At 36.6% G+C, this 21,324-nt stretch overlaps 1 protein-coding gene across 5 annotated transcripts in view; it reads left to right on the forward strand.

The window, feature by feature from the left end:
• COL14A1 (collagen type XIV alpha 1 chain) overlaps window positions 1–21,324 on the forward strand; it is a 214,471-nt gene that overhangs the window by 9,811 nt on the left and 183,336 nt on the right. For all 5 annotated transcript variants that reach the window (XM_073893159.1, XM_073893157.1, XM_073893158.1 and 2 more), the window contains exons 2-3: window positions 7,807–7,932; window positions 17,721–17,837. In XM_073893159.1, the coding sequence (XP_073749260.1) occupies window positions 7,845–7,932; window positions 17,721–17,837 (205 nt within the window). In that variant the 5' untranslated portion in view covers window positions 7,807–7,844. The remainder of the gene's footprint in view (window positions 1–7,806; window positions 7,933–17,720; window positions 17,838–21,324) is intronic.

A 21,324-nucleotide genomic window follows, 5' to 3' on the forward strand; every position in this document is an offset into this window, starting at 1 on the left:
GACTTGAGATATTTTATAAGATTGCTTTGAATCTATAGATTAATTTGAAGACTTCCTAACAATTGGGTTTTTCAATCCATGAACATGGTATACTGTTCTGTGTATTTAGGCATTTTTAAGTTTCTCTTAGGAATTCAGATTTGTATTTTTTTCTGGTTTTTACACCGAAGAATGTGGAACATACCATGTCTTACTGATTTCTAAGTATTTTGTGTTTATGATGTTATTGTATATGGAATTTTACAAACTATTTTCTTTTCCATTTGTTTGCTGCTAGAAGAACATGATTAATTTTTGCCTATTGATCTGTGTCCTGCAAACTTCCTAAATTTACTTATTAGTTTAAGTAGGTTTTTTTTTTCTTTTATATGTTCTTTAGGATTTTTTGTGCAAAAAATCATGTTGATTTTCAATACAGTTTTTCTTCTTCCTTTCCTTCCTTCCTTCCTTCCTTCCCTCCTTCCTTCCTTCCTTCCTTCCTTCCTTATTGCACTGGCTAGGACCTCTAGTAAAATGCTGAATGAAATGATAAAAATGTTACAGCGTTGATATCCATGTCCTATTCTTGATCTTAGGAGAGAAACATTCAATATTTCTCCATTAAATATGATTTTTCAATAGATGCCCTTTATCAGATTGATAAAGTTCAAAGTTCCCCTCTATTCTTATTTGCTGAGTTTCTTTTAATCATGAATGGGTAGTGGATTTTTCAACTGCTTTTCATGCTTCTAGAGAGATGATATATATATTTATTTATATATTGGTCTAAGATGCAGAATGATATTGTTTTAAAATATTAACTAGTCATAACATTTGTAGAATATACCCCACTTGGTAATGATTTTTATTATTTTTATATATCTTGGTGAATGGATTTTTGTTTCTATGTTCATGAGGGATATTCTGTAATTTTTATCTTTTTATAATGACATCTGATTTTGATAAAAGGATTATGCTAGCTCACCTCTTTTTTCTGAAAAGGTTTGCATGGATTGATATTTTATCTCCCTTAAATACTTGATAGAATTCACTAGTGAAAGCATTTGGATTGTGATTTTCTTTTTAGGAATATATATATAGTAAATATTTATTTGAGTATAATTGACACACAATGGTACATGAGTTTCAGGTGTACAAGACAGTGAGTGATTCAACAAGTTTATACATTATGTTGTGGTCACCACAAGTGTAACTACTATCTGTCCTGATACATTGCTATTACAGTGTCATTGACATATTCTTTATGCTGTGCCTTTTATTCCCATGACTTATTCATTCCGTAACTGGAAGCCTGTATCTCCCACTCTCCTTTATCCATTTTGTTCAACATCCAAACCCCTCCCCTCTGGCAACCATTAGTTTGTGAATATTTTTAATAACAAATTCAATCTCTATAATAGATAGAGGGCTGTTTGGATTTTCTGTTTTTTCATGTGTCTGTTTTAGCAAGTTGAGTGTTACAAGGGTTTTTTCCAAATAAGTTAAATTGTTGGAATTATTGGTATAAGGTTATTAATATTTTTCCTTTCTTCCTGTGAAATATGTAGTGATGTTATTTCTTTATTTTCCTTGTATTGTTAGTTGTGTTTCCTATCTTTGTTTCTTGATCACTCTTTCTTAAAATTTTTCAATTTTATTAATATTTCAGAGAAGGAAATTTTGGCTTTGCTAATTTTCACTAATATTAGTTTTATAGTTCTTTGACTTTTACTCTTATCTTTATTAATCCCTTTCTTCAACTTAATTTGGATTTAATTTGCTCTTATTTTTCTGGCTTCTTTAGGTGGAACATTGAGATCATTGATTTTAAGTCTTTCTTCTTTTTATGTAAATATATTAACCTCGAAATTTCTCTCTAATCCCTCAGCTGCATTCCACAGATGTTCATGTATTGTCTTTGTATTTTTGTTCCCTTCCAAATATTTTTCTTAATTTCCATTTTGATTTCTTCTTTGACCTATGGATTAATTAGAAACATGTTTAATCTCCAGTTTTTGAATTTGTAAAGATATTTTAATATTGTTGATTTCTAATTAATTCTGTTACTGTCAGAAGGCATACTCTGTAAACTTTCAAACTTTTGACATTTTTTAAGTCTCATTTTATGGCCCAGAATATGGCCTATTTTATAAAACTTTCTATGTACACTTAAAAAAAACAGTGCATTCTGCAGTTGGTGAATGTAATGTTCAATAAATATAAATTTGTTGATAGAGTTACTAATATGTGCTGTGTTCTTACTGATAGTTTGTTTAGTTCTTCGTCAGTCTCTGAGAGGAGTGTTAACATCTCTAGCTTTGCTTATTATTCCATTCTTCCATTCCATTCCATATCAGTTTTTGCTTCGTGTATTTTGAAGCTCTATTATTAAATGCACACACATTTACGATGGCTAAGTTTTTTTGATTCTTGACTCTTTATCATTCTGAAGTATCCAGGATTTGAGGAGAGTTTTTATCCTGATTTTATTTCTCCTTATTGTGGCTCACTCTTTTCTGAACATGTGTCCCTTCTCAATTTCCAGTCTCTGGAGTTCCTGAACTCTTCTGCTCTTTGATTCCTTATGCTAATAAGACTGGCTTTCCACTTTATCTCTAGTCACAATGCCATGCCCAGTGAGGAGTTCACTCAGGGAGAGAAAGGCTAATCACCCAGCTAATAGTACCCAAACGAGGTTTTCTTTATTCCTAACTTAGAACTACCCAAACGAGGTTTTCTTTATTCCTAACTTAGAAGTGTTATGTCATGATGCTATGTCATGATGCTAACAGAGAAGAGTAATAACCACTAACTTCCTCTGGGGCTTGTTTTTAAGTAGACCTCATTAGCCAATCCTGGAAACTTCTTTGATTCTTCTGGATGTGAGGAGGGTGGCATTTTCATTGGAGAGAAGAAATAAGGAATGGTAAACAATGTCAACATGCTGGGTAATACATTAGATCTGTTTTTAGTCTTTGCTTTTTAATCTACAGATCTGTATGACCTAGATCATTGATTGACTGTAAAAGTTTCCTTGTATACTGTGAACATTAAAGTGTAAACAAAGGAGGGTTGGGGAAAGCATCTCAGAGGTCATATTTTCCAGGTCCCCTTCCTTTCTATAGCATCTGTTAGGGGCAAAACCTAACCTGCTTCTGCCTCTGAGCTTCTAGTAAGAGAGAAGAACCAGTTCTAAGTGTGGAGAATTTTTACATCCAAATCCACATCTCTGTGGGTCAGTCCAGTAATTCAAGTTTGTTTTGCAGAAGCTGCACAAAATGTCTTGTTTTATCTTCCACATGAAAGCTCTTCAAATAGTTGAAGACATTCATCACGTGCCTCTGATTCTTATTTTTCCTAGGCTTAAAACATGCTTAAACATCCCCAATTCTTTTAAATCTTCTTTGCATGAACTTGTCAACTAGACCTGCTAAGTCTTTTTTTTTTTCTAAGTCTGTGAGTTGCTCTTAAGTCAAATCTTCCACATCCTCATATGGTTGATTATTTTGAATCTATATAGAGCTGTCATCTGGAAAATGATAAAATATGGGTAGGAATATATTTTGAAAAGTTTAAAGCAGTTCACCCATGCAAATAATTGTGTCTCTATCATTGTCTGCCTAAACCTTTTGCCAAGTTAATCCCAACACCTTAATATGATGGGGTAGATAAAGACTTCTTGGATTTCCTTCCTCCTTTAGTATATACTCAAGTAGTAAATTTGTTGATTGTTACCATTACTTTGTCCTTTGTGTTCCTTCAACCCGTTGCTAACATGGAATGAAGTAGAACTTTTTGAGAGCTACCTGTGTTCTAAGTACATTATCTGCATTACCTCAATCATTGAATAAAGTAGATGTTAATTTGCACATTTTGTATAAAGAAACCAAGTCTAAGTGGTTAAACCAGTTAGCCAAGTACCCCTAACAAATTATTGGCAGATTGTCTTCCTACCTCCCAGTTTTCTATTTATACCACCACTTTGTGCTAACTCTGTTCTATTTCATACTTATTTTATGTAGATTTGCAATGTATTTGCTGGTGATCTTTCTTTTCAATAAAATAGTGAGATCACTGAGGGCAGGGATTATGTAGTATAACGTTTTGTATTTTCCTTAGAACCAAGTAGAGAGCTTTGGTTTCTAATACTACAAATAACACACTCTCTTAAGGTCCCTTAAGGCCATATGCCAGATGGCTAGCAAAAATTTTGTTTAAGTTCATAGTTTTTTTTGTAAGTCAGCACTCATTGGATAGAACATTATCCAAGATTTGAATGTATAGGTGTGTGTAAGTCTGTGCAAGTGTTTGTATATGTAACGAGTGGTTTACAAAAACTTTAGAATAAATGTTTTAACGAATTTTGATAAAACTGGCTGTACTCAGAGCCTTTGCTCCTTATTAAACTCAACTACACAAGTGACATTAAATAAAACAAACACATGAAGTAGAAGAAGGGCAAATTAGTCCTAACCAGGATAGTTTGAAATTACTGACTACGAAATTGTGGCAGTGTTTTGAGAAAACTTGTACTAAACATTATCAACTTTCCCAAAATTGGGTTTATACCTTCTGAACTTAGAACTAAGTGGCCATTTTAATATGTTTTTAAACAACAGCAAAAAAATTAAGGCAGAGTTGTTTGTGTTGGGCAGGCTTTTAGGCAAAGTTTCAACAAATTAGGCTTTGACATTTTGGTAAATGTTGAAGTATCTCATGGCACTTTAATAGGAATTAGGATTTTTCTTGCCCCTATTTTACTGTCCAAAAATTTGGAGACTTGGCAGAAAACCTTGGGAAAACTAAAATTCCACTTCTCTCAATATATTACTCATCCTAATTTAAAGTAAACAGTAAAAAGGAAGATTTAAAGATAAGCTATGGATACAATTCTTTCCATATAAATAATACTGTTTAAAAAAAATTACCAAGAGTAGGGTAGAATTAGTTAGTTAATTAATTAAAATTAAATTTTACGAGAGTCCATAGTCTCTCATGATTCGTCTCCCCCTCCAATTTACCCCACTTCATTTTTCCCTTCCTGCTATAGTCTTCTTCTTCTTTTTTTAAACATATAATGTATTATTTATTTCAGAGGTACAGATCTGTGATTCAATGGGTATTAAAGAGGGCACGTACTGAATGAAGCACTGGGTGTCATATGCAAACAATGAATCATGGAATACTACATCAAAAACTAATGATGTAATGTATGGTGATTAACATATAAAATAATAAAATTTAAAAAATAAATAAATTTAAAAAATAAAATTTTATGAGATGCAGATTAACTTCCAGTGTGTCACGTTAATTATTGCTTCAAAACACCTGGGCATAGGAATTGTAGTATTTTGAAGAGAACAGAGAAAGGCTTTTGGATTATGGCTTGTAAAAGGATCTTTTTCTCCTATGTTAAAAACTGTCATGTGGTATCTGATAAAAGTCCTTGATTAAAGTGTATGCTGGAAACACAAATGCGGTGTGTTTCCTTACTTCTCCTTTTCTTTGCCTTGTTCTGATTAAAACCTATGGTTACGGTGTTGGGACACAAAACCTTAGACTATTTATTTGCGTTGAGAGAGTGATTCTGCTGGTATGGTTTTTTGGGGGTGTAGTGGACAGCTCTCTGGGTGACTGGCAGATTTGTTGATTTCCTGGTTGCAATAGGGCTGAAGCCTACTCCCATATCTTTTCAAATCCTCTGTATTCATGCCTTCTGTCTACATAAATGCTACTCACATCCCTTTGGATAATCCACCTAATCTTGTTCTTTTTGCCTCTGTAGAGTGAGGGTTCTGTATATGCCCCAGGGTCATTCTTCCTTTAATTCATCAAAATTTATTTACCGTTTGCCCAACTTCCTCTGTGTTGTGACAAATGGTTGGTTTACTAATCTGCAGTGAATCAATCCAAGCTAAAACGCTCAATATATATAAAATAAATATATATGTTAATCCCTTAATGTGTTGCTTATTCTTTTAGGGTAGGCACTTAATGTATTGCCTATTCCATTAGGAATTTTAAGGAGCTGCCAATATGTGAATATCTTAATCCAAGGAAATTAGCGTTTGGAAACGATGGTAGCCTGATAGAGGAAGATATTTTGGGGGTCTCTAGATACAATTGAGTACCTTCTTTAATTTTCATGATAGAATCTTAACTTGATTATTTACATGATTATCAAAGGTTACAGATCTCCCTTTTACTCGCAATGCAAGAGTTGCACACACTGTCATTAGGTATTATAAAAAAAGTACTTGCCAAAAAAAATTATTTTGAACGATTGCTTGAAGGAAATACAATTATTTATTCCTCTGGAGTCACTGTATTACTCTGGAATAACACCAGGATCTCCGAGGTTTTTTAAGTGCATCAGTCATACTGCTTTGAGAGTTCACAGACTTACACTTCACTGTATTCATGAGATAACTGCTCAGTTAAAAAAGAAATTAAAGCTTATGTGATGTGGCCAAAGCATATTCAGAGGAAAATTAATGGCCTCAAATAAAGAATCATATTATATTACTTTAAGATTCAAAAAAATTTACAAAGAACAATGAAAAGCAAATAAAACAATAAAAGCAGAAAAGCAAAAAGAAGCAATTCCTAATGATAAATGCAGAAATAAATAAATTAAAAAAAACCATAATATTGACAAGTTAAAAAAAAAGCTTGTTCTCAAAAAAACTGCAAGGTGGACAAATATATAGATTCTCCATTCTGGAGGGACGGGAGAAGTCAGAAATACACTACTTTAATACTGGTAATGGAGCTGTAACCAAGAAAGATATGTTTTAAATTGAGAGATCATACAACTCTGTGCTAATAAATCTTATAATTAAATATGTCTCAAATATCACAGTAGACATACCAAAAATATTCTTTGCTATTTATCTGAAATTTGCCTCAGATCCTTTGTGAAACAATATTGGAGAATGAATGAATGAATATATGAATGAAAAAATGCTCTGGGTAGAAGAAAGCTTTTGAGATGTCTTTTTACTCTCTGTGAAAGGACTCAGAATTTCGCCTCGGTAATGGCTTATGATAGAGTTGTGGTCAAGAATTTGTAGACTGGCCTCATAAATTAATACCAACCAGTCACCCTTGCTTCTTCTCTCTCCATGCTGCTTTTCCTCCCTCCTTCTTTTCTTCCTTTACTACATTTGTCCCCTTTTCATCTCTCTCTCTTTTTCTTATGGTTTTTCTTTCATTGATCTCCTCGTGAAAAAGCAAACCTTGGACTTGTTTTTAGATTCACACATGAGAGAAAAAAAAGTTATAAGAAAAGATGAAAGGATTATGGATTTCAGCCCAGTGAAATAGAAGCAGAATAGTGATTCCATATTAGCACAAAGTGTTTTTTCACGTTCTTTTTGATTACCAGAGGAAAGGGCCCATATATCATCTTTACTTTGTAGGCAATAGAAGGCAACAGTAGAACTTTCAACTTTATGTGAAAAATACTAGAGGAACACATTACTGTCAAGGAAATTGTGATTGTCTGATGACAATGGTCATTTTAGGTAAACTTTTGGAATTTATCCATTTGGAAAACTCCCTGGGCAATGTATGCCTTACAAAGAGTCACAGAGGACTTTCTGAACTTCTTTTCCTACATATTTCAGATCATTTTCCCCATTTGCAGCATCATCTCAGAAAATTTTCTTTTATCAGTTTATATTTCAGAGTGAAATATATGGTGCCCTAGGGAATGAATTACTTCCTGACGTTACTAATCCATGTTGGCTTGCTTGCCAGTCCTGGATGACTACATATACTTCATTTTCAGGCTTCTCAAAATCTTCCTCTGCTCTCTATTTCCAGGACTGCTGCTGCATCCCATGTGAAAAGCAGAGGATAAAATGAAGATTTCCCAGCGCAACATGCAAAACTGGCTGTTTCCAGCTCTGCTGGTCATTGCTTATTTTTGTGCCATTGTCCAGGGTCAAGGTAATGCAAAACTTTAAGATAATTATCAGGGCCTGGGACTCTAGCTACATTGGTTCTGATTATTATTTTTTATTTTATTTACCCTAATACTGTTGCATGGGTTCTACTGTGTTTCTAGGCAGGGTCATATGTTGGCTTTTACTCAGTTTTACCAGTTGTTTACCTTGTAGAAATGTGCCACAACTTTGATGAGGGTTAAGACCTCACCAGGGACTGAGCATAGTAATTTTGTGGTGGTTTGTTAAACAGCTCATTCTTCACATGCTTCTGAAGAGGCTGTGCAGATTTAATTAGGAAAAGCCAAATTTGCATGCTACAAAATCAGTTCCATTAATAAGGAGCTGTGATGGGTGTATGTACCCCAGTCATGCCTTGTCTTTTAAATAGAGGGTCTACAAAATATTTCTACCACTTCATACCTGGTCTTTATTATTTTGTTCCTTTCTTAAAACTAGCACATAGTGTGAAGGTTACTAAAAGCCTGACAGAGGCTGCTGATATGCCATTTTAAGCATTTCCAATGATTTCTAGCTTTGTTTTCATTGAACTTAATTTTTGAAATCTATCTGTATTACTGGGATCTGCACTTTTATTCTCAATTTCCACTCGTTTTTATAAAGTATGCTAGGAGTTAGTAAACTACCAACTCATGGGCCAAATCTGACCCACTGCTTGTTTTGTCATCAAAGTTTTATTGGATGCAAATATTTGTTTACCTATGTCTGTGCCTGCTTTCACATTGCGAAGCTGAGTAGTTGTGAAAGAGACTGTATAGACCACAGAGCCTGAAATATTTATTATCTGGCCTTTTGCAGAAAAAGCGTGCTAACCTCCGAAGTAAGTGCACAACATGTATAAGTAAGCAAGACTCCATTACTAGGTTAACATAATAATCTTGCAGAAGCAGAAATGTTGGTGCTGAAATAGTCATTCATCAGCTTAGCAAGGAAATCTACATGTGATAAAGAAAGTTATTTTAGGAGTGTTAATGTCTAAGGCTTGGAATTTACGGTTAGAGAAAAGTCAAATGTTAAGAACCACCCCACCCTGCTTCCTTAAAGCGAGGCAGACTTGTTTGGAAAGGCATGGAACTTGACCCTTTGCATGTTCAAATAGTGTTAAAGCCATATTTCCAACGGCTTCGTGCAACATATAGGAAACAGTTGGACAGACAAATTCTGGTTCCCCTACTTACATTAATACAAGGACGCTTTTGGAAGTGAGACTAGAAATCCCAGATAACTTACCATCTAAATTGTGGGATACACGACATAAGGCCTTTGGAACAAAGGGCAGGCAAATCACAAAGCCCTTCAGAGCTGCCATCTTAGTCTAACTTAATTCAGAAATGGTCATTCATGGAGTAACTGATCATACAGAAAGCCCTTCTGGGATACTTTTGGGGATGCCATCGACCAGATACACATTGTTGGCCAAATTCCATTTTTAATGAACATTTATGGGGCACACACTGTGTGTCAGGTTCAGGATACAAAGTGAGTAAAACTTTACTCTTTGTCTTCCAGCAGCTTACTGTTACTAAGGAGACGGAGGTATAGGCAGATAAATCGCCATGCAAGTTTTGGTGGGGTGGAGGGGGTTGTGTAGCAAAAGACAAAGATGGAAAGGCATACTGGAGCCAGACTGTGGAGGATTTTAAACAGCTCCATTTTTTAGAGAGACTCTGATAGCAATATCGATGATACTCGTATTTGTGATTTATAGGGGCTTGGGGAATAAGTTAAGTAAGAGAGATCATTAGAAAATTATATCGACTATCTGGGAAGTAGCTGTTGGGGGCCTGAACTGGGTAGGAGAATATAAAGAAGAGAACGAATCCAAGAAACATTTCAGAGGTAGAAGGGATAGAAGTTGTTTTCGGATTAGACATGGAGGGAGTTGTGAAAGGAAAATGTCAAAGATGACTCTAAGGCTTTTTGCTGGAGAACTGAGTAGATGGGGCCTTTAATTTCGACCCCTATGTTATTATTGCCTTTGTATCTTTGTGTCATAGTTGTTTGTTTACCTACGCTCGTTAAAACAGTAATTCTTTCCTTAGTGTCTGTATCTCTGATACAGAACAATGGCTCAGTCATAGTATACATTTGTTGAAGAGATTAATAAAAGAATAAGCAGGGCGCCCGGGTAGCTTAGTCAGTTAAGCGTCCAACTCTTGATTTTGGCCCAGGTGATGATCTCAGGGTCGTGAGATCAAGCCCTGCATCGGGCTCCACGGTTAATGGGGAGTCTCCTTGAGATTCTCTCCCTCTCTCTCTGCCCCTCCCCCTGCTTGTGCACATACACACACACACACTCTCTCTCTCTCAAATAAATAAATCTTTAAAGAAATAAAAGAATAAGCAATGAAGCAATGTTAAGCTGAAGATGATGAGGTCAGTCTTAGATACATATGGAGCTTTAAAGGGCTTGTGGAACATTCAGGACAAGATGTCCGGTGAGTAGTGGATGGTCTGGAGCTTAGGTGAAAGAGATGAGGGCAGGGAATATATCTGAACTGTTTTGTGCTTAGCTGATAGGGACCCGTGAACCAAAAAGGCATGGCCTGATGGAGAGAAGTGAGGATGAAATATGGAGGACATCAACAGTTAAGAAGTTAAAGGAAGAAAAAGGATGATTGAAATTTTCAAAAAAGCAATTGTAAAGAGGGTCAGGGGATTGTAGTGGCCTAGAAGTGAAGGCTGCAGAAACTTTCAAGAAGGAAGATAGTGGGACATGTGGGAGGAGATCCTAATAAGAAAAGGCTTTGGATGTCATTGACTTCTTTGGCTTTTAGGAAAGTATGTGAGACATTTGAGAAACTGAATCTTAGTTCTATCTACCATGACACCATTTATTTACATGATTGGTTTGAGTAGAGAATAAAGAATGTGAAATGCTTTATTTGATTTATTTTCTGCTTTTTTTAAAGATTTTTTAAATTTAAGTAGTCTCTATACCCAACATAGAGCTCAAACTTACAACTCCGAGGTCAAGAGTCACATGCTCTACCATCTTAGCCAGCCAAGCACCCCTGATTGATTTTCTACTTTCAATTTTTTTTTCAAGTTTATTTTTCAGTAATCTCTATACCCAACGTGGGGCTCAAACTCACAACCCCAAGATCAAGAGTCGCAAACTCTTCTGACTGAGTCAGTCAGGTGCCCTTGATTTTCTACTTTTAAAGCAGACATAGTAGCGAGTTCTTGTGCATTGGCCAATTTTGACACTAATTTGCAAAGCCACATGTGAATGTGTTTGACATTCAATACAGTACTTTGCTAAAGGCAGGTGTGTTGACTTGCTAGCCGACACTAATTCCTCTCAAACTTTATGTTCTTATAGACATTTTGGAGTCACATTTATTCACAAAATGAAAAGAAAAGGTCAGTGTGGTAGGCAGAATAATGTGCTCACAAAGATGTACACATCCTAATTTCTAGAACCTGTAAATATGCCATATTATATGGCAAAGGGGAATTTACGATTGCTGATGGGATGAAAGTTGTTCATCAGTTGACTTTAAGATAGGGAGATTATCCTGGATTACCTGGGTGGGTCCAATTTGGATCCAATCACTGGCATCTTAAATATGGAAGAGGGAGGCAGAGGAAGCAACGTCAGAGTGAAGTCATGTCAGAAAGACTTTGCTGACTATTGATGGCTTTAAAGATGGAAAGGGGACTCAAGTGAAGGAATGCAGGAATCCTCTAGAAGCTGGAAAGGACAAGAAAACGGATGGTCTCTGAGTGCCTCCAAAAGGGAATGCAACCCTACCTACACCTTGATTTTAGCCCAGTGAGACCCATTTCAGGCTTCTGACCCCCAGAACTGTAAGATAATACATTTCTGTTGTTGTAAGCCACTAATACAGTCAGTATTAAAAGGCATATAGGAAATTAACTTTCCCCCTCTTAAATTGCTTAATCAACAGAATGTGCTTTACACCTTAGTGTCTCCAAGTAATTCTTTCTGAAGAACTTTCTGTCTCCAGAGAATGTGAATGCACATTGGCTCAAAAGTAGCTGTTTATACCTAGATTATTCCAGCATCTTCTTTTCAAGACAAGTTGTGAGATGAACTGGAACACAGAAAACATATTGTTGTGTTGGCTGCAATAAAAAAAATATTACATGACAGAATGGTGGGACTAATACTTTCTCAGTATTTCATAGTAAATCTGCACTGGGTTTCAGCAGTATTTGTTTTGGAAGGTTATAAGCAGAAACCACTGAAGGTAAAGTAACTGTCATTTAAAAACCTCAAAGCATATAAAATTGGAGACTTTGCATCAGGGCTAGATTTAACTTTATAAAGATCTCTGTGTTAAGAAATTTACACCTATTTTTTTGTTGTTACTAGTAGTCAAACATGTTTGGACAGTTGAGAATATTTTCTTTACTGCTCTTTTCAGCATCTTTATAACGGGTCATGAAATGAAACATAGTAGGTTCTAAGCAAGATAAAAACTCCCCCCAGTATATCTCACAGTAAATTTCTCTATTTTAAGTTCTCCTATTTATAGAACATTGGGCAACACATTTATTTATTTTTTTAAAGATTCATTTATTTATTTGTGAGAAAGCAAGAGAGGGGAGGGGCAGAGGGAGAGAAATCCTCAAGCAGACTCCCTGCTGAGCGCAGAGCACATCCCAGGGCTCAGTCTCAGGACCCTGAGATCATGACCTGAGCCAAAATCAGGAGTTGACCCTTAACCAATTGAGCCACCTGGGCGCCCCAGGGCAGTGCATTTAATTGAAAAATAACTGAGATAAAAAGCCAAGACCTTTGTTGTTTGTTTGGGTGTTTTTAGATCCCTCAGAAAAATAAGCCAAATACTTCTCTGCTGCCTAAAGGTCATTTACTTAATAAATATAAGAGGTTGTTCTATTGATACTGCACCCAAAACTATGTTTTGAAAGAGAACACATTCTCACTGCCCATACTACTCCATCTTGATCAGTTAGAGGTTTTTGGTTGCAAATAAAAGAAACCTTCTCTGGCCAATTGAAGCAAAAAAAAAAAAAAAATGTATTTACTGGTAGGTAACAAAGTAGCTCATATCGTTAAAGTAAAAGTTAAATAATTAAGCTTTGAAAAGGATGGGACTCTAGGAACACCCTGCGTAAAATTTCTAGGAAACAGTGACCACTTTTTATTAGGGCATGTTATTGCAATGTAATGATGGTCTCTTTTCCTTCCTTCCATTGCTGGACACAAGTTTCAGATTCTTGGGAGAGTCTGCCCGACCCTGTTTGAGTCATTTTCTTACCCCTTAGTCAGGGGAATATGGCTGATTGATAACACAGCTGAGGCCCCATGCGGTGCAGAGGGAGTGTTGTTCCAGGGAAGAAACCCCCAGGGTACTAAAAAAGGCAGACAGGAGGCAATCATGGGTAGTGAAGAACGGATCTTCATTTCGGTTTTCCTGTATAAAAAGTAGTGTTTCAGGAAATTAATGAAAATATTTTATTTGAAATAAATATTTGGGGGTGCCTGGATGGCTCAGTCAATTGAGTGTCCCACTCTTGATTTTAGCTCAGGTCATGATCTCAGGGTGGTGAGATCAAACCACGAGTTGAGCTCTGCATTGGCCGTTGGAGCCTGCTTAAGATTCTCTCTCTCTCTCTCCCTCTGCCTTTCCCTCTGCCCTTCCTGCCCCACCTCCCCAACACACATGTCTACGCTCTCTCTCCAAAAAAAAAAAAAAAGAAATCTTTGCATAAGTTGTCACATGTCAAAAGAGCAAGATTTCTGTTGTGGAGTTGAAGTGGAAGAAAGGAAAAAAGAAAGCGAGAAGGAAGGGATGGAGGGAGGGAAGGATGGAAAGTTACCCCTTTAATAGGCACCTTATGAAATAAAATTTCCCAAATGCCTATTGATAACAGCGAGGCTTCAATAAATCACGTGAACATTCATTTTCTGCCTACAAGATTTGATTTCTATGAGAATAATTGTAGTGAAATTTGGTGGTTTAAAAAAACTTCCCTCTCAAAAAAGAAACCCACAACACAACAAAACAAAAACAGCCCTATACGTTCCGTAACAAGCCTAACCCTGCAGTAGAGGCGAAAATAAAGAGTGGACCCTCCTCATTCTTCCCCCTCCATTCCTCTTCAGGATGAAATACATATATTCACAAATGTTGTATTTGGCCCAGTCCCACACAGGAAGCCTGGCTTCACCATGCAAGGAATGAGTTGGTTGGCTTACTCTGGGTTCTCGGTGTGGGCTAGAAATCAAACTTTATACTCGTTTTTTGTCTTCTTAAAAAGCTTAGGATTTTAACTAACATGAATTAAATTCTGAGTCAAATTCACATCAGCATTTGTAATATTACTGGAAGTTAAGGGTATGTATAGAAGCACCTCCTTTGTGCTTGCAAAAAGAAAAATCATGGATCTGGCATCAAATATACCCAACTTTTCGTTTCATGAGATAAGAGCAATGATTTCTGTACTGCATTTACAGCGTTTTTCTCAATCTTGGCTACCATTGCTCTGATGCAAGTCCCAGGGTCTGTCTACCATACAGAGAAAAAGGAGTTAACTTTGAAGTTTGAAACTATGACCTCATGCCTCCTTCTTTCTTAACTAGCCTTTTTTCTTTTCACTCTTTTTCCCCTAAAGGCAAAAAACTAAAGGAAATGTGAGCTTTGTGTCTAACCAAGATTTTCTCTTACTGATTGTGGTAGTATTTTTGCTGATCTAGCAATAGATGTGGTCTGTTGATAAAAGAGAATGGTGGTATTGCTTTTTACTAGCAGTCATAATGGGACTAGTCATATGCATCATTGTTATCCTCATCACTTTCTCCTGGGGGTTCAAAAGGCTATGGTTATTAACTAAAAAAATGTGGCAGAGCTATAAACTCAGACCACATTTAAAGAACAGTAGCCTGGTGGGGCACCAGGGTGGCTCAGTTAAGTGTCTGCCTTTAGCTCAGGTCATGATCCAGGGGTCCTGGAATTGAGCCCTGCATTGGGCTCCCTGCTCAGAGGGGAGTCTACTTCTCCCTCTCCCTTTGACCATCCCCCCCTTGCTCATTCTCTCTCTCAGATAAATAAATAAAACCTTTAAAGAACAGTAGCCTGGGTAGAAAATGCTGTAAAGATTTCTAATCTTGGGGCGCCTGGGTGGCTCAGTTGGTTAAGCGACTGCCTTCAGCTCAGGTCATGATCCTGGAGTCCTGGGATCAAGTCCCACATCGGGCTCCCTGCTCGGCAGGGAGTCTGCTTCTCCCTCTGACCCTCCCCCCTCTCATGCTCTCTCTCTCTATCTTATTCTCTCTCTCAAATAAATAAATAAAATCTTTAAAAAAAGGATTTCTAATCTTGAACTTAGGAATTCTGAATATTGTTGACTTATTTGCCCTCCTTGAGAAGTCAGCACACCTGGGGTACTGACAGAATTGGTTGATCCTCTTGCAACTGTCTAGACTGCGTCCTCCATCATCCTTGTTGTACTTCTCCACTTGATGGTTCCCAGGCATGTCAGCTGTCTTTCACCAGGGCATTCATGCAGAACTTGGTAATAAGCTTGGCCAATGAGGTCTACCAGCCCACTGGCAAGATTTGGCCAAGCAACTGGATATATTGTTTAAAATTGTTTAATACTTATTTTAAATTTTCTTCCATAAGTAATAAGAGCCTACCTATAAATAGATTATTCTCATCAAGTTGCAGACTAAGCAAAAATAGTAATAGTTTTTCTGTTCATCCAAATGTTAGATTTAGCCACCTTCCTCTTGAATTTCAAAATAGTTATTCTTATGATAAATCCATATTTTCCCATAAACGAGAGAAATGTCAACTCTTTGTTCCATTGAGAATGGCTAGCATTCTCTACTAAGAGGTAGGAAAGGGCAACAGAAAGAGAGTACCTACCCTTAAGATTGTGTCCTTCACTGCTTATTGATTTTGAATGAGTGGGTAGTTTGTAGAGGAGTAGGTTACTCATTCATCTAGCTCAATGAAGGGTGCCTTCTTAATATGGCTTTTCTGCCGAAGAAACAGCATTTCACTTGGGGTCAGGGACTGTCATTCACCAGTATGTGAACTTGGGCAAGTCTCTAGCTTCTCTTTGGTTCCCTTATATATAAAATCGGTATGGCACTGTATTTTTGTGAGAATTAAGTGAGCTTTTGAGATCATCTCTTAGATGATATAAAGGCAAGAGAAGCAAACATTTACAGTCTACTTTTTCTAAAAATAAAGTTTTGGAAGAAACAATCACTGAAGTTTCTTTAATAAGTGACAGAACTAAAATACAATTAATGCCCAAACCCCATATTGTGCTACATACCTATTAAGGAGAATGTTTGCTTCCTCCCCCTCTTTCTGTTTCCCAAAGTGAGAAAGAAAGGCAGCGCATGAGAGTGGGTAGTAAGTGCTAACTTTTCTGTTACATGTAAGCTTTTTTTTGACAAACTAATTTCAAAATTATGAGATCTTGCCATTTGCAATGACGTGGATGGAACTGGAGGGTGTTATGCTGAGTGAAATAAGTCAATCAGAGAAAGACATGTATCATATGACCTCACTGATATGAGGAATTCTTAATCTCAGGAAACAAACTGGGGGTTGCTGGAGTGGTGGGGGGTGGGAGGGATGGGGTGGCTGGGTGATAGACAATGGGGAGGGTATGTGCTATGGTGAGCACTGTGAATTGTGCAAGACTGTTGAATCACAGATCTGTACCTCTGAAACAAATAATGCAATATATGTTAAGAAAAAAAAAAGATAGCAGGAGGGGAAGAACGAAGGGGGGTAAATCGGAGGGGGAGACAAACCATGAGAGACGATGGACTCTGAAAAACAAACTGAGGGTTCTAGAGGGGAGGGGCGTGGGGGGGATGGGTTAGCCTGGTGATGGGTATTAAAGAGGGCACATTCTGCGTGGAGCACTGGGTGTTATGCACAAACAATGAATCATGGAACACTACATCAAAAACTAATGATGTAATGTATGGTGATTAACATAACAAAAAAATTTAAAGGGAAAAATATTATGTAATTAAAATCTTCTTAAACTATTTCTTTTGAAATTCTGGAACACTGATGTAGGGTTCCAAACACATGTTTTGAAGTTTGAATGACATACACAAGAGTAATATAGACCTACCCATTTTGTGAACTATCAGAAAAGATTAAATGTACTGGCATGACTCATGATCATATGCTGTGTATCTTTCTGAAAGATATAAATCAGCTACACTTCAAGAATGGATCAGACTTTATAATACATAATTATTTTTTATTTGGTCCTTTCTATTTTGGTCCTTTATAATCTCTTTCTCAAATGTTTTTAAATGAAGATCTTATTAATATAATATGTCCATGATAGCCTTCTTAAATGACCTTATCATAAAAAATATTGGATTACTAAAGTGAAAAACCTAAAGGCATAAAAACAGGTCCCAATAGAGTAGATTATAAAAGCTTACATATTCCAAGATGGAAAAAAAAAATCATCCTTGTAACATAATGAACATTTTACAAGATTGGCTTTAATTTAAACTAGACTAGAGCATTAAATTTTAACCTAAGTTATAGGTCTTTGTCATAAGGTCAGTATTATTTGAATAAATGCTTATCTCTTGAATAAGAAACAGATGCTCTTGGGTTTGTGTCATTGTGCAAACCGATCAATTCATTAGTGAGGTTATAGAAGGAGCATATTTTGAGGCTGATGAAGTCATGTGTTTTGATTTCATTATGTTGACTCTTCAGTTTAACTAATGGCAGCTTAAATGTTTCAACATTTAAACAATTTTTGTTTCTCTTTTTGCAGTGGCTCCACCCACACGGTTAAGATATAGTGTATTATCTCATGACAGTATACAGATTTCATGGAAGGCTCCAAGGGGGAAATTTGGTGGATACAAACTTCTTGTGACTCCAGCTTCAGGTAAAAACAGTTAATTGTGTTTTCACAATTAGCAACTTTTTACACATAGATAAATCATTTGAAAGTTTTGTTTTTAATTTCATATTTGAACTTGAAATCTTACCCTCTAATCAAGGAAATAATGTTCCTAAAGTCTAAAGAGTAACTATTAGGCTCCATAATTCTCCTCAGGAGAAATTTCCAGACTATTAAAATCTTCACTACCTCTGTTTCAACATAGTATGAATACTTTTGGTCTGTTGACACTTAAAAAAAATACAATACATCTGGAAAGCCAACAGTTGTGACCAGCTAAGTAAATTATGATTAATTAACTTGATAGTATATTACTCAGCAATTATACATTAAAATGATAAAAGCTAAGTAGACACTGTGAAAATAAGTGATAAATTAAAGCAGGAAAAGTAAAAGTTAGATTTATTGATCATGAAGATAAGTAGTTACGCAAAATTTTTTAAATTAAATTTTGGTTTAATTTTTTTCTTCTATTTTATGTTTTTATTATACAAGTACGATCAATAAAACAATACAGAGTATGTAGAGGATTTGCCATTGTTACATAGGGCCATGGAGACAAGGACAAGGTCAACAGCATGAACTGCTTGAGCTCCACACCTGGTTCTGTGGTGTATAAGAAATGTCATTTGGGGGGTGCCTGGGTGGCTCAGTTGGTTAAGTGGCTGCCTTCAGCTCAGGTCATGATCCCAGTGTCCCGGGATTGAGCCCCGCGTCGGGCTCCCTGCTCAGCAGGGAGTCTGCTTCTCCCTGTCCCTCTGCCTGCTACTCTGCCTACTTGTGCTCTCTCTCTGTCAAATAGATAAATAATCTTAAAAAAAAAAAAAGAAATGTCATTTGGGCAAGTTATATAACCTCTCCGTTCTCCGGTTTCTTCCTTTGTAAAATGCACAAACAGCACTAGTTCCCACCTCATGGAGTTGTAAGGCTTGGAACTCAAAATGTGATCTGAGAATCAGCACAGGCATCAGCTGAGAGCAAATGCAGAATATTGGTCCCCATCTCCCACCTGCTGAATCAGCATCTGATCTTTACAAAGATCCCCAGATGACTCCTATGCATGTTAAATTTGGGAAGCACTTGTGAGGACTAAATGAATTTATAAAGGTAAAGCACTTAGAACAGTGATGGTTAGATAGTCAGAGCTCAATCATATTGCCTGTGATGATATAAAGATGATTTGAGCATGTCTCTCAGATCTCATTTCCTTTCCTAGGATCCTGTTTCACATAGTCTGTAAGAAATATTTAATAATAGAATATTTGTATAATACATATTTATATTTATATACTTATAAAATTTTTCCTCTTTATTGGTGATGAAGATGGTTATATGGACCTGGGCTCCTTGCTGTTGGAGTCCTTTTCCCAACTCATTTAATGAGGCTGACAGATGCCCTGTTGTTTATAATTGTGGACATCTTACCCAGTGGTGGATTTAAAATCTCAAACAAAACAAACAGCTGAAACACCTGGCTTCTTGCTTGGCCATGAAAAACGAACCTTCTAGAAGGCTATTAGTAAATATTACCCACAGACTCCTTAGATTGATTCATGGTTCAGTGATACTGATGCCAACTTTACCCATGTTGGCTCACAGAAGTGACACACTTGCAGAAAGCAATATTTCATTCTCAAGCCTAGTTCAGAATTTTCATTTTGAAGTATAGCCCAATTTTGAAATAACTTTGACTTCTAAAAATGCTGTTTGTGTTCTGAAATAAGCCATCATGGGGAATTCAAGTTTAAGAGATTCTTGGGGCAAGTTAAGATGGCAGAGTAGTAGGGGGACCCTGAACTTACCTCACCCCTTGAACACAGCTAGATCAAAAAGCAAATCATTTTGAACTAGGAAATCGATCTGAGGATTAAGAAAACAATCTGCACAATTAGAGGGAGAGAACATGGCAGACGTGAGGTTTGGAAATGTGAATTGGGGGAGAGAAAAGCTGCGGTGTCACGGAGGGAAGGAAGCCCTTTTTGCAGAGAGAAGACAGAGAAAGAGGGGGAGAGGAAGAGAGAGAGTGGAGGCTGGAGCTGCTTACACCAAACCCAAAAGGTCAACACCAAGAAATATCATAGTGAAACTTGCAAAATACAAAGATAAAGAGAGAATTATGAAAACAGTGAGGGACAAAAGGTCCTTAACCTACAAGGGTAGACATAAGGTTAGTAGCAGACCTGTCCACAGAAACTTGGCAGGACAGAAGAGAGTGACACTGATATACTCAGAGTGACATGATATATTCAGTGTGCTGAATGGGAAAAAATGAAGTCAAGAATAGTATATCCAGCAAGGCTGTCATTCAGGATAGAAAGAGAGATAAAGAGTTTCCAAGACAAGCAAAAACTAAAGGAGTTCGTGAACACCAAACCAGCTCTGCAAGAAATATTAAAGGGGATGCTTTGAGCGGGAAAGAGAAACCAAAAGCAGCAAAGACTAGGAAGGAACAGAGATAGTCTACAGGAATGGCAACTTCACAGGTAATACAATGGCACTAAATTCATATCTATCAATAATTACTCTGAATGTAAATGGACTAACTGCCCCAATCAAAAGACATAGTGTATGAGAATGGATAAAAAAACCCAAACCCATTGATATGCTGCTATAAGAGACTCATAGACCCAAAGACACCTCCAGATTGAAAGTGAAGGGGTAGAGAACCATTTATCATGCCAATGGACATCAAAAGGAAGCTGAGTAGCCATCCTTATATCAGGCAAACTAGATTTTAAACCAAAGACTGTAGTAAGAGATGAAGAATGGCACTGTATCATAATAAAGGGGTCTATCCAACAAGAAGATCTAACAATTGCAAATATTTATGCTCCCAACTTGGTAGTAGCCAAATATATAAATCAATAATAACAAACTTAAACTCATTGGTAATAATGCAATAATAGTAGGGAACTTTAATACCCCACTCACAGCAATGGACAGATCACCTAAGCAGAAAATCAACAAGGAAACAATGGCTTTGAATGATAGACTGGAGCAAATGGACTTAACAGATACATTCAGAGCATTTCATCCTAAAGCAGCAGAATACACATTCTTTTCAAGTGCACATGGAACATTCTCCAGAATAGATTACATACTGGGTCACAAATTGGGCCTCAACCAGTACAAAAAGATGGAGATCATACCATGCATATTTTCAGGCCACAGTGCAATTAAACTTGAAGTCAACCATAAGAAAAAATTTGAAAAGATCACAAATGGAGGTTAAAGAACATCTACTACAGAATGAATGGGTTAACCAGGAAATTAAAGAAGAAATAAAAAAAATAATACATGGTAGCAAATGAAAATGAAAACATGACAGTCCAAAACCGTTGAGATGCAGCAAAGGCAGTCATGTAAGAGGGCAGTATATAGCAATTCAGGCCTTCCTCAAGAAGCAAGAAAAGTCTCAAATACACAACCTAACCTTATACCTAAAGGAGGTGTAAAAAGAACACCAAATAAA

The sequence above is a fragment of the Callorhinus ursinus genome, unplaced genomic scaffold, assembly GCF_003265705.2.
Source record: "Callorhinus ursinus isolate GAN/ISIS: 27379988/994484 unplaced genomic scaffold, GSC_fseal_2.0 scaffold5, whole genome shotgun sequence".
Classification (NCBI taxonomy): domain Eukaryota; kingdom Metazoa; phylum Chordata; class Mammalia; order Carnivora; family Otariidae; genus Callorhinus; species Callorhinus ursinus.